Here is a 13,889-nt window from a genome sequence, read left to right as displayed (position 1 = left end):
ACGTGCTCTGCCAACAGATCGACGAAGATATCACTTTCCACACGCTCCTGATGAAGGTGTCATTTTGACACGTCTCTGTTTGATTTATTCCTGAAGTTGAAGAGAAATTAGGTCGATTTCGGTGATGAAATATTTCTCCATCTGTTCCAGGTTTAAAAAAGGTGCAGTAACATGACAGTCACGTCCATCGGGGGATACTTTGCTTCTTCTTCTCAGATCGAGATGTCATCTAAGATTTGAACCTGGCAATTTGACGGTAAACTAAAAGATATAGTTGGAGAAAATTACATAAGACAGTAATTAAATGGAAACCACAAACTGTCCACAAACTGTCACTCTGACCAGTCTGTCAGTTTCCAACGATGTTCCAAACCAGAGAAATACCCAATTTTATTCAAGGTACAACATACAAGTTGTAAATTAAATGTTTACTGCTCAAAATAAACAATCTATAAACTCATTGCCGGATTATTTAAAAGTCTAATTACAGTAATTGTTAGTTGGTCCTAACCAGAAAAGAAGTGTAGCCACGTGTTGTCTCCTTTACCTCTTTTCCACGAGAATCATAAAAATAATAATCAGGGCTGAACACAAAGAGAAGATTTGAGTCCTTTGTGTCCTTTTCCTGCTGGAAATGAGAACGACTGAGTCAGAGTGAGAGAAATCCTCCTGTTTGTTTCCAGGGTGAGAGGACGACAGGACAACTGGACACACCTTTCTTTTAATCTGGCAGAGATGGGAGCTACTTAGTCAGAGAGCACAGAGGAGACACAGGGGAGGGAGGGTGTGTGTGTATGCACACACACACACACACACACACACACACACACACACACACACTCAATGAGGGCTGAGGAGAGGAGGGAGGAGAGAGGAGTTGGAGGTATATAGAAACAGAGGAGAGGTGCACAGTAAAGGAAACAGAAGGTAAAGGGATGACTGTTATTCTGTAGTGTTGTAACCTGCACTGGTGGGACGTCTCCACAGCTGATCAGCAGGATGCCTCAGAGGAAAAGGAGTTACACATTCGGAGCTTACGGAGGGTAAGATAATAGAGAAATATTAACTCTCCCCGGCTGTGTCTCCTGTGATAAATCTCCAGGACAGTGTTTGTGTGCCTGTTACCAGCCCGTCTGTCACAGAGGTGCAGGGAGAAGAAAGTGTGAGACGGCTCAGGGAGCTGTGGTGCACCTGCTCAGCTACGACCCTCAGCACCGTAAACTCCCTACTTACAGCTTTATCTTTTAATGCTGAATCACTGAGCTGTTCAAGTGAAAGAAATGGTTTGTGTGTGCCATTGATTAATTGACTGTCTCGAGTTTCTTTCTTCCCACAAGTTGCCGTCCTAACTTCTCCACAGAATATCCTAAATGCTTCTCAGAGAAAGAAGGTAGTTTGAGCACATGCGTCAGTTCTTTTGATGATAAATAAATAAATCCGCAAATGTCACGAGGGATTATATGTTGTTGCTGTTTTCTTTCTTTTGGTAAAACAAGCAGATTAAGAAATGCCGTTGCGTTCCCAGAAAAACAATTAAATGCTGGGAATATTGAGTTAGTGTGGGATCAGGGATCCAATTAAAGGCTTATTTACGGGGTGTATATTTATCGCTCTCGGGAAAACAAAGGGCAGCAGCATCTTTGCTTCAGTCGTGAACAACACACTTAAATGTGTCAATTGCATTATTGATAGAGGGTTGAGGCACGTGGGCGGCTGCGGCCGAGCAGGTGGAGCGGGTCGTCCACTCATCTGAAGGTCACCGGTTCAATCCCAGAGGCCTCTAGTTCACATTTTGGATTGTACATGCTGAATATGTGTGTGAATGTGACTCGTAGCTTAAAACAGTCTGAGTGGACGTTAAGAAGCTCTTTATATATTCAGTCCATCCACAAAGAGAATCTCTCCGATCTGAAACTACTTTGGCTTATGAGCGATGAGCCGCTCGGCTCCACAATGCATCAGAATTCATGAGCCGATGGAATTACTTCTACTATTGTATTTTAATGCTCGTGGGCTCTGCCAAGTCGGCATCGAAAACACTTACAAGGCTCCATTTGGCATTTAGAGTCAGATTGAAAGGAAGCGTGTGTTCACAGGAAGACGCAGCCAACAAGTTGTGCACGGAAAAAACCACAACAACCACTTTATACTAAGATGTGCAATGGGATTTTGGGAGTTGTTGCACAAAATAAACATGTAGTTATATTTTGGAGGATAAAAAAGGAGAAAGCATAAAAATATCAACCCTTTTTCTATAAACCTGTGAACAAAGTTGTATTTTTTTTAACCTTTCTGAGGTTTGGTAACTGGATATTTGTTGTAACATCACAACCTGTTCTTGCACATTAGTAAGTATTCTATGTGAGAGCATCTGAGCCTGATGTTCAACAGGGGCCACTGAGGCTCATTTTTACTGCAATAGTTTTTTAAAGACTCCCTTCAGAGTCGTTAAGTGCAGGGAAACAATCTCAAAACAACAAAAGTATCTGGTTGTTATTTTCTAATTTGATCAGTTTACTTCTTAACTGAAAAACATTTTTTGTGATATATGCAGATGTATTATGGCTTTTTCCTATATTATGGATGAAGGTGTGTTTGGGCAATGATTTATTTTCATTCTGGCATCTTTAGAATAAATATGTGTACTATTCCTCTTAAAGCTGCATTGATCAGTATTAGGGTTGCAAAATTCCGGGAATATTCAAAGTTGGAAACTTTCCATGGGAATATACGGGAATTAACGGGAATTAACGGGAATAAACTGGAAATTTTGTGGGTAATTTATACTAACTGTATTTACCTTGTCATATACAGACATAAATATAAACATTTTGTTTTGTCATAAGCTGATTTGAGCCCTGAGGAAACTTTGGGCACTTGACTATATGCTTCTGCATCTTTGTGGCATTCTTAACATAGGTCTTTGCACAGTATTTGCAAATGTCCACAGCCTTTCCTTCTACATTGGCTGGGGTGAAATGTCTCCACACATGAGATAGTGCACGTGGCATTGTTCTGTAGAATAAGATGAGAAAAAAACTTGTAAAAAACACTAATGCAATGCCAGGGATATAAATAGTTAGCTAAACAATTGGAATCGTCTTTAAAAATATTTTACAATTGATGGATAAATGAATAGAAATAGGCTAGATGAACAATCCTCAATCAGCATGCTAATATATTTTCCCCAGTAATATCATCAAAACTTCCCTGACTAGTCCTTGGGCTAATGCAGTAGTGTGGCCTCAATAGCCCTGCTGTAGTGTGCAGGATGCTGGGAATTATCTGTGCATGTGATGGAGAAATGCACAGTGCAGGGTTGAAATTCAACGTGCAGCGTGTGCTGCATTCCATACATCTTTAAAATAGAGTTTTGAATGACGTTTTTATTGCTCAGCGTTTAATTTGCGGTAATTTTTTTTTTTCAAAATTCCCAAAATTCCCGAGCTTAACTTCCCATGGAAAGTTTCCGGAAATTTACCGGAAATTTTCCGCCCCTTTGCAACCCTAATCAGTATTGTATATTGACAACAGATCAACATGTATCACCAGACTCGGCTCTTCACCTGCAGTCGAACAGGATGTTTCAGCAGAGTTCAACTCTTTGTTTTTTGTTTCTACCCCTCATTGTTTCTACTGTTGTGGTTCCCTCTTACTCCTCTCAACCCATGTCCAGGTGCAGCGGTGAGTTATGTACATAAACTTGAACTCTAGTAGCACACGACCGAGGTCACATATCAGTGAGGGTAGCTGCTGGACAGAGAGAGAATTGATCAGCCAAAGAGTCTCAGGAGATATGAAAGCTCAAGTTTTTAAGACGAACGATTATTGGACTTGAACTTGTCAGGTCGCCAGAAACGCTTCAGATAAATAGCGATGTTTGGTCCTTAGTGTGTTTATATGAACTTTGCCAAATTTGTGTTTCCAGCTTGTTTCACTCTTGGCAATTGGACACAAAAGTCACTTACTGTAGGTTTTAAGTGACGACCATAGACTGTTTATGAAGATGGACAAAGTGTCTCCAGAACATAAGCAACCAGGAGATACACACACTTAAACCAATCAGAAGTCAGGCTTAGCTGTCAATCATGACATTTCACCTCATTTTATTGGATCAAATAACTCAAACCAATCTTACTTAATAATAACACACTTGAACATACATCAGTGTGATAAGAGCAAACTAAAATAGGTTTGAAGTGTACTTTCGGTCCATGTCCTATCTACTAACATGGAGGAGGCAGGATTTATGATATATGGTCACATGTGGAAGCCACTTGTGATTTCCATTGTGTTTTAATTTTCATTTTTCTTGCTCCATTTTCTCCATCCATCCATGATCCACTCTGATAACTGTCGTCTCCAGCTTGTTCCTCTAACCTGTCATTGCCTCAGGATTCTTAGAAAACACGAGATGAATGAACACGTGTATTTCCACAGAAGAAATTAGGTTTACATTTTCCACTTTAATCTGTCGAAACATATTTCTCTTATTTGCGCTTGTCAACAAAATCTGTCTCTGTTGTTAAAAGCGTTGTTGTTGACGAAGAATCACTCCGGGGGAAATTAATGCTTAATGCATAACGGGGAGAAAAATGATTTTCAAAGAGAAATGGATGGGACTTGGACCAACAAATTACCGCTTCTGCATTTGTTTCAGGATTTCTCCTTGAAGATGTGATTTTGTTGCAGTCATTTCCGCACACAGTTTCATAGAAATTGCTGTTATCACATAATTATGTGGCTGTTTCGGCAAAATACTTGTAAACAACTGCAAACGAAAAAAAGGATGAGCTAAAAAAGCAGCTGGAAATTGTGCCCAATTTGAGCCTCAATCTCCTGCATGATTGATTCGTTTTATGCTTTGCAAATTCAGAGCGGGGCGATTATGCGAAGTTGGTAAAAACAATTAAAAAAAACAAGAGTTGGTTGAGGACCGTGTGGGTGAACAGCTATTTTGGACTCTGTGGATATTCAGTAAACTTTCTCTCTTTCTTTGAACCTCCCACTCGTATTTAAACCTCTGGAACAAGCAGGTGAAGTCAACACCCCCTCATGAGCTGAGAGGCTTTGCTTCAGCTGAGTGACCTATTTCGTACCTATTTTCAGATTTGAGTTTGTGGAGCTGAAGATTTAGAGAAAGTTAGTCGGAGGCGCTGGTATTTTCGTGAGCTGTAAATTGCAGCTGGTTGTTTTGCTGCTGTTGAGTGAAGTTGAGTGAAGTCGATTTCAAGCCTGGAGACAAGTGGCAAGATCAGAGGATTGTGTGTGTGTGTGCACCTTCACTTCCAGGCTGCTCGTCAGATCCATATATACATATGCTATATTTATTTTATTTATTTTTTGCATGATGACACAGATGCATTTTTGTTGAGAGATTTAGCAGTTTTTTCTTGAAGCAGCCCAAGTCATTACAGGTGTATGTCAGATTAAAGTTAGATGTAATGACGTTGCATCAAGTCACTAATTGACAGTCACAGTATCTATCTACTAATTATAACAACGAACAAACAGCTTGATATTTTCCATGAGGAGGTGGTGGAGACCAAAACCAGAGCTAAAGGAGAGAGCAGATCAAGTTCACACATACAACATGAACACTTTACGTTGGCCCTGCTCGTCTGTGGTTCCTCCTCCGCTGCTGCTAACGCGTTAGCCTGTTGTTTTGTTACAAGGCACAACGTCCATAAATAGTCTCACCTTTGTCCGACATAGAACCCAAAACATGCACACGCCTCTTCTCAGATGATTTGGTGTCGTCACAGCTTTGCTTGCCAGCGTTCTCTCCATGTTCGTAGCAAAACAGTGTTGCATTACTGGCTTACTTTACTGATGGGTGAAGAGCACAGGGAATAGTTGAAGCTACTGGATCACGAGGAAAACTACTTCAGATGGCCTGATGCTCTTATCGACTGTTTATTTTGAATATTAACTGGTCAATACAGTTGGATTATGAACTTTTCCTCCCACATCGAATGAACTTTTGAAATATAAAAATGACAATTGGGGAAATAATGGACGTAAAATAACATAATGCCAGAAATGTGGCTCCAAGTTAATAACAATGTTCAGACTGATAATACTCTCTAACTGCTGAACCAATTTACAAGTTGATGATGTGTCAATTTCTTCACAGCTTGATTTCTCTGCCAAAAAGTCTTATATTGCAGATTTTCAAGTTCATGGCTTTAAAGTATTTCTCTAAAACATTAAATATTCATGACTTGAGACTTGTGTAGGTGGATTTGATCCGAATTTATTGACTATAATAAATGATCAGATTCTGATTTAAATGTTGTTAAATCCTGACTTCATGACATCAGCTTTAAAACAATGAGGAAAAATACAAATACAGAATTGTTTTATGTGAAATATCATCGTAAGAAGCAAATTGAGACAAATGTAGTTTAATTTGATGTCTCTTATTTACCTCCACACTAATTCTGTTGTACAAATATCATATTAATGATCTTATTCTGGTGACTTCTTAGTGATTCACATCATTTGGAGAAGATTAAAATGTTTGTTTGCATCATCAGGACGCTGCCAAACCGGCATCTTTACCCAGCGAGCAGCCAAAAGCTGCCGTTTCCCCCTTCAGGGCTTTTCTTGTCACTTCTACTAAAGCTGGATTCAATTCAGTCCAATTATTCCAAAAGTTCGACTGCACCCCTGAAAATTAGATTAGCCTGTAAAGTTCTGGTTCACTGCCGTCGCTGTAGATAAAGCAGCTGGTGCGAGAGTCTGGGAAAGAAAGTGTCGTTCCCACCTTTCCTCTACTGTACATGTTGAAACAAAGACTGAGATAAACAGTTCACACCAGCCTGAGCAGATCAATAGCCGAGGAGAAAGTGGCGACGTGGGATAATTAGCAGACAATCTTGTTCTGAGTGGTTTACGTTTCCTCGTCATTACACCCAAAGAAAGACTGATGAATGCACGGAGCCGCATCTCATATTGATCTCTCACACTTAACACAATTCATAGAGATTTCTTTCTGAATGGATGAACCCACTTTCATCTCTTTTCCTGCCAGAGAGAAAATAGTTTATTAGAGTAAAATGTGATATCCATCCTAATGAGAATATTTCAGATCATATAAAATCGAATTATTTATTAGATTTATTAGACCTGCTGGGAATTATTCAGCTCACAGACATTTGACACCTTTAAAATATGGTTATGTTTTCATGAGACATGAATTTGAAAGCTTTGAAAATATGCTTAAACGTTTCTGTAAATTTTCCAGTTTGTCAATGGTGAGAAGTTACTGCTTGTCATTGTTTTATATAAAACTGAATATGACCTTGGGTTCTACCATCAGTTTTTGTTTTTTTTACTATTTTCTGACATCTTATAGACTAAATAATCTAAAGAAATTAAAATAGAGTTGGGCCATAAATCAATATCAACTAGAATGTTGTCTGCTCATGAAGAAGAGTTTAAAGCCACAAACTTCACTCAAGAGCAAAAATCAACCTTTACACTCAAAATGTGTGTTTAATGGGACATTTATCACAATAATCATTGTTATTGACTGATCTATTTTTGGCCACAGCCCTAAATTAAATCTTAAGCAATCATTTAAAAACCTTGACCTGCACCTTATGAATTACAGCCATAATAACTCGGCCTGTTTTCCGTCGCCCTGTGTCCTCGTGTCCTTGTGTCAGTGAGTGACATGTGCCTCCACCGTGGATGGAGGCGTTGCTGTTTATGTGATGGTCTGTTTCTCACTCGCGTTCTGTTAACACCAAAACAGTGTGTTGCCTGTATCAGCAGGGGGGGGGGGGGGTAATCACCAACTGTGTCGCTGACTGGCAAACAAATATTTCCATTCTCAACACACGGGGCAACAAACACGGCTAAAGAGCAGCGCCCTCAGCAGCGACTCGCAGAATGTCAGTGTTTCCATTTCAAATACAAAAGGTGAGTTGTGTGTGATGACAGAGCCGCTGCGCTGCGAGTGGGCATCACAAGAGTTTGGTGAAAACAACGCGTTTGATGTGAGACACACTAAAGCAGTGATACTGTTTCAATTCCTTACATCACCCCCATCCGCTCTTGTACAACTTTATTTGATATTGTGACAACACGCTGAAACACTGGAGAGAGACATGAGAGAGAACAGAGGGGGGGGGGGGGACGACGACACAGAGCCAGAGCCACGGATGGAGATGGTATCGGGCTGAGCTGCAAAGTGGGAGACAGTGAAGACAGAGACAGATCAGAGGTCACACCAGGTCAAACCAACCCAGGCTCTATCCTGCCACCCGGTGGTGTGGGCATGCTACTGGCGATTGATCCTTTGCCCTTTTAAGAGACGTGTAAAACTAAATTAAACCTTAATTAGAGGTTGTGTGGAAGATGGAAACTTACAAATCAAACTGTTGAGCTCATCCAGGACATTTATGTGTTCATTGGTTTTTCATTCTCCAACTTTCTGCAATTGTTCTTTGAATTATATCTAGCTTTCTATTCATCCATCCATCTAATTATCAATTGACCGACCTACACATCCATCCATCCATCCAATTATCAATCCATCCATCTATCATAATATAACAGTATATCAATCACAGGGGCAGTTTCTGGATATTTTAAATACATTTCAACTTTTTAACTTTTTCAGTGCAGGACCTTTACTTCATAATCAGCATTTCTACTTTTACTGCAGTGTCTGCCGCAGGAACGTGTGTCTGTATTTCATTAAATTTGTATAATATGTGTAGAGACGATATTTAATCTAAAAGCAGGTTTTAAGCTGCTCCTTAAGAAGAAGAAAAACACAGATGGTGTCAGACTGTGCACTCTGCTCTTATACATCCCGAGCCCTCTTTGGCATAAATCAATTATGGTAAAACTGAATAAGACGTCGTTCTATGAATATTTTATGGAGGTGGGGGGAAATCAAGTGCAGCCTTTGAATGCATCCCTACTCTCCGTGGGTAAATCTTACAGTAAGTAGGTTTTTCTTTTTTTTTTTTTGTGACAGAATCTCATTCATCATTTTGAAATGTTTTTCATGAGACCTTGTGAGGAAAATGAATAATCGATAAGCTGTGGACAAATGACAGGTAAGTATATTGTTTTTGAGGCCATTAACTTGCTTCATGGACAAGTCTCATTGGAAATTAAAATTTTAATTCTTGAAAAATCTTGGTGTAGGGATGAGGGATGGTCCAAATTGAGTCTCTGACACTTTGCACGTCGTAGTTGAAACAAACTTCAGTTGCCTTTTCTCTCTTTATCCACTAACAGGAGAAGAATGGCTTTAATTATCTCTGTTATTTTCATTTTGTTCTTTTACTGAGGCTTGTGTGTTTGTGTCATCAAATGCTAGCAGTTTTCATTTGATTGGCTTAGCCCGGAGGTAAAAGGGATGAGCCCTGATTATCAGTAGATTGATTGTCCCCAACCAGCGTCCACTCAAGCAGAGGCTGCTGGAAAGATTGATCCAGGTGGGAGAATTATCTGTTTCCTGTATCATTTGTATGCAGAGCAAATGGAAAGTGAGCGCCGCACAACTCCTACCACTCTGTAAATGTGATGCACAGACTGAGAAAAACAGACGCACCCTTTGTTTCCCCTCAGGCAGTTCATTCTACCGATAACACTCGCAGCTTATCAACATTTTTCCACTTAACAACAACAACAAATCATAATTCCTACACCCTGCACGCTGCCGTGTCAGTTTTATATACTCGCTTCCCATTTTTATTACTAGTTTTATTACTGGTGCAGTGGCCGCTGCTGCACAAAGATCTGTTCACCTGTTTTTTTTTTCATAGTTCGGTGAAGCACGACTCAGTACGCAGACCCATCGACTGCAGAATCTGTCGTGATCACACCCGTTGTTGTGGATGCGATGTTGTTGTGATCGACGTTGATGAGTTCCCCGCCGCCGCTGCTACAGAGCGCTGGTCGCCTGTTTATTCAAAGTTAATTGGTAATTGTTACCGTCATTAGCTCGTGTGAGGAAGGGGAACATTTCACAAAGTGTAATTGGTTAATATAAGTTATTTATTGCACAAATGTTTGGAGATAGATTACAAAATAAGAGTGAGGCAGACTTTTATGTTCTCATACATATATGAAGTCATCTGGCTTCATGGAGGCACACTGTGGTGTTTATTGATAAAAACATAACCTGCACTAACCAAAGTATCTGTTTAAGCAGTTAATTAAATCATCACATGAATTATCACTTGAAAGAGGGAAGTTGTGACAAACCCAAAATAATTATTACCCGTCTCTGCCTTTCCACTCAACTCTATGGAGGTTCACAGCAGCTTTCATGGTAACTTCAGTATTTTCATTGGGTCTCTGCACTTTTCTCTTCAAGCCAGAGCAGGCGACAAGATAACAAAACTCACTGTACGATTCCTGCTCGGCACCAAACTGTGGACACACCGAGTGGATGGTGAACATACTGAAGTGTAGCACTTAACATCTGAAGAGACAGATATTTTCATCTGTAGTTGGTGGATGGAGACTAAAGAAGAACTAACAGGAGAGTAAATGAAATCCTACATTCATCAGGTGAACAGAAACAGACAGAACCTCCCTTAAGATGAATGCTGATGTTGTTCTGTGTCTGATTGAAGTGTAAGTTCCCCATTTGATTTTAACAAGGTTAAAATATGTTGACGTTTGATATATATATATCTTGTGAACACGATATCTCAAGAATTCCTTGAGGGAAATTCTTCAAATTTGGGACAAATGTTGAGTTGTAAGCACAGATGAACTGATCAGATTTTGAGAGTCAAAGGTTAAAGGTCACAGTGAGCTTATGATGTTTCGAACGGAGTCTATCAGGAACACCCATCTGGCAAACTGCTTGGACTCAAGGATGAACCAAATGGGTTTTGGTGGTCAATGGTCAAGAAAACTGTGACCTCACCAAACCCTTGCTTGCCTTGTGATATCTTAAGAACGCCCAAAGAGAATCCTTGCAAATGTTGTAGATATTTTCATTTAGACTCACAGATTAAATCATTTGAATTTGGGTGTCAAACGTCTCACAAAACATGTTTTTGGCGAACGTGATATCTCAAGTCTGTTTTAAGGTACTTCTTCAAATCTTTGCATTTGTCACTTGGACTCAATGATTTATGGATTAAATGACGCTAATTATCATCTTTCAGTAACACACCAGATGAGAATCATTATTAATCTGCTGTTATTTGTTTCTCTGCAGGGTCGACAAGAACTTCTCCAGGACCAGAACCTTATGGTGAGTCCTGCTCTGATTGAAATACAACATTATGCATCACCGAGATTTGTTTTAATGCTTGACTTCATTCACTTGAACACGACTTGTGTTTCCACCTATTGAAGCCCTTGAGATCCGTGCAACAAAGCTGCTGAAGCAGTTTACACTTTATTATACATCCAACTTTAATCATCTGAAGACAGAATGAAACATGACCAGACCATCACGGACTATCTCTACTCAGTTAGTTAGTATTCATATGATCCCTCTGTTCCAACCAGATTCGTGCTCAGCATTCAGGTCCTAACTCGGTGTTGTGACCTGAATATAGACACAGTTATGAAGGCTGATAAGACCTGTAATTTTACAACAGTGAAAACTATAAGCAGACTTTCCCTCCTCCTTATCTCAACTCTGACTTATTCCCGGCGCCTAACAAGAATTTAAATTGTGCAGGAAATAATGTTGTCACTCAGAAAAGCCTGTCTGTTCTTATGGTGTTGTACATCTGCAGTCGAAAGGACAGAGATCGGGGAAGTGAACCGAATGTGTGGTCGTAAATTATAGACTGTATATAAAGATTGACGACATGACGGCTTCCAAAAAGTGAAGCAGATTGATCCTGACTGCCCCCCCGGGGAGCTGGCTGCAGTACAGGTCATAAATCCTGCCTCCTCTGTGCTGGTCAATGGAACAAGGGCCAAACTGAAAAGCCAAAAGTCCAAGTTCACTTTGGTTTCTGTCATTTAGGTTTAATCACACTGATGCTTGTCCAAGCGTTTACCTTTCCAGTGAGATTGGTTGAGGCATATACATGTGATTGACAAGTGAGATTGACTTGCGATTGGTCGAGCCCATGTATCGGCAGGACCTTGATACCGTGGCTCCACTCGGTGATAACTATCTCCCAGACTATGGCTCCAAATGACGTCAGAAGTGCAAGATGGCGGCACCCGTATCTGTTATTTTGGCTTCATTTTTGTAGGGAGGAAGTGGAAAAACACGTTGTCCATCTTTATTTACAATTTATGCTTTGAATACTTAGTCGAGAGACAGAGAGCACAAGTGTGTACTGTATGTAATACTGCTTTGAGACACAAATATTAATATTACAACTTGCGCATACATAGATATTTACAATAGTTCATTTGTAATCCAGTTCTGTAATGAATCCACAAGTCTTTGTTTGTGGTGCTGTGAGTTGTGACCTTTTATATTTAAGTTCATGTTTGTGTTGTATGGAGTCGAGGCAGTTGGAAAAGGAGACTAAGCACCCATCTAAAAAAGATTTTAGGTTGCCATCTTAAATGCCCACAATCCATGTTAATCAACACATTTGATGTATATCATAATAAATATATATAAGTAAAATAACCTAGGATACGTGTTTACAAAGTGATAAAGAAAACACATTATATATAAATCATGTCACACTAATGGTTGGTATTCCATAAAAAGGCTCAGAATGAAAAGCCGTCAGTAACACTAACTACAGGAGGATTCAAGACAGCAGATGTCTTTATGAACACTGGTTATCTAATCTAATTATCAGAGGTGATTGTCAGAGTTTGTCTGTTTTGCAGGGGGCTGAGGTTTGGGTTTCGTCTTTCACTGGGTTGAATGAGACGAACGAATGAAAAGCGAACGGAGAAGTGAAGACTAATTACATATAAGATTATAGATTTTTTTGTCTTTTTGTTTGCACGGTTCTCTGCCAGAATTCCAGCGACTGAAAAAAAAGTAGCAGTTGCCTCATCATTCTGCATCAAATGGGCCACAGACACGTAAAAAACGTGAGTCATAATGAGTCTGGAAAGGACAATGAGAGGGTTCAGCGGATAGAGGAAATTGGAGGTGCAAGGGTACTCAGGCTGCACAGAGGAGAATACACTGCTCACACACCCACTGAATTTCATTATTAGGGTTTGGTTTCTGTTGCAAACGGGCCTGTGTTGCATGTTAATGGTGCCTCTAGGTTGGTTTGAGCAGTCGATAGTTATCCACAGTACAGCTCCCTGATAATAATCACTGAGTCATTAGACCGATTGTGTATTCAATCAGTCTCAGGCTGCACTGACGTTAAACAGCTTAGCTACCCACAGCATACCTACTGTTTAATAATTCATTTGCTTTGGGCCCCAGGAGGGAATTCTTGAGGAGGTAATTTTTTCTCTGAATCAAGTAGGTTTTGTTCCATATAAAGTTGGATCATATATTATTGGATCATGCTCCAAGAAGGTTTATAAGCTAATGTCTAATTTTTGTCCATAGGAAAGTTAGGAATAACACCGTGCTCGCTATACCGCACTCGCTTTGACTCAATTCACGCATTCCTCCTAAGTGTGATTGTGATAATACCTATTTACTGTTTACAGGCAACAACCAGCACGTAACGTAGGCCTGCTGTGAGCTAGTAGCTATACGTCCAACTCGACAAAATAATGCCAAACGTTAAACGGTCGAAATGTGGCTATAATTCCTGCGAAAGGATTCCGACATTGGGTAGTGCAGGAAATGTTTGAAAATAATTCAGCGTAAAGGGAGGTTTATACAGAATTCGTATTGCTGTTAAAGGCCGAATGCTAAGAATGGGACAAAGTGGTTAACCAAATACAAGATTCTGCTTAAACCAGACCATTTGATTTTGGCACAGCTTTTGCAGACACCTCGG

General features: G+C 40.0%; 1 protein-coding gene across 11 annotated transcripts in view; it reads left to right on the top strand.

Moving 5' to 3' along the window:
* Positions 1–868: 868 nt before the first annotated feature.
* si:dkey-166d12.2 (rap1 GTPase-activating protein 1) overlaps positions 869–13,889 on the top strand; it is a 67,682-nt gene continuing 54,661 nt past the window's right edge. For 6 of the 11 annotated variants that reach the window (XM_034584393.1, XM_034584388.1, XM_034584387.1 and 3 more), the window contains exons 1-2: positions 869–1,043; positions 11,204–11,239. In XM_034584393.1, the coding sequence (XP_034440284.1) occupies positions 1,000–1,043; positions 11,204–11,239 (80 nt within the window). In that variant the 5' untranslated portion in view covers positions 869–999. The remainder of the gene's footprint in view (positions 1,044–11,203; positions 11,240–13,889) is intronic. The other 5 variants (XM_034584391.1, XM_034584399.1, XM_034584397.1 and 2 more) reach the window with 3 other exon arrangements.

This window comes from Hippoglossus hippoglossus, chromosome 5 (genome assembly GCF_009819705.1).
Source record: "Hippoglossus hippoglossus isolate fHipHip1 chromosome 5, fHipHip1.pri, whole genome shotgun sequence".
Taxonomy (NCBI): domain Eukaryota; kingdom Metazoa; phylum Chordata; class Actinopteri; order Pleuronectiformes; family Pleuronectidae; genus Hippoglossus; species Hippoglossus hippoglossus.
This window is presented reverse-complemented; position numbering and strand designations above follow the sequence as displayed.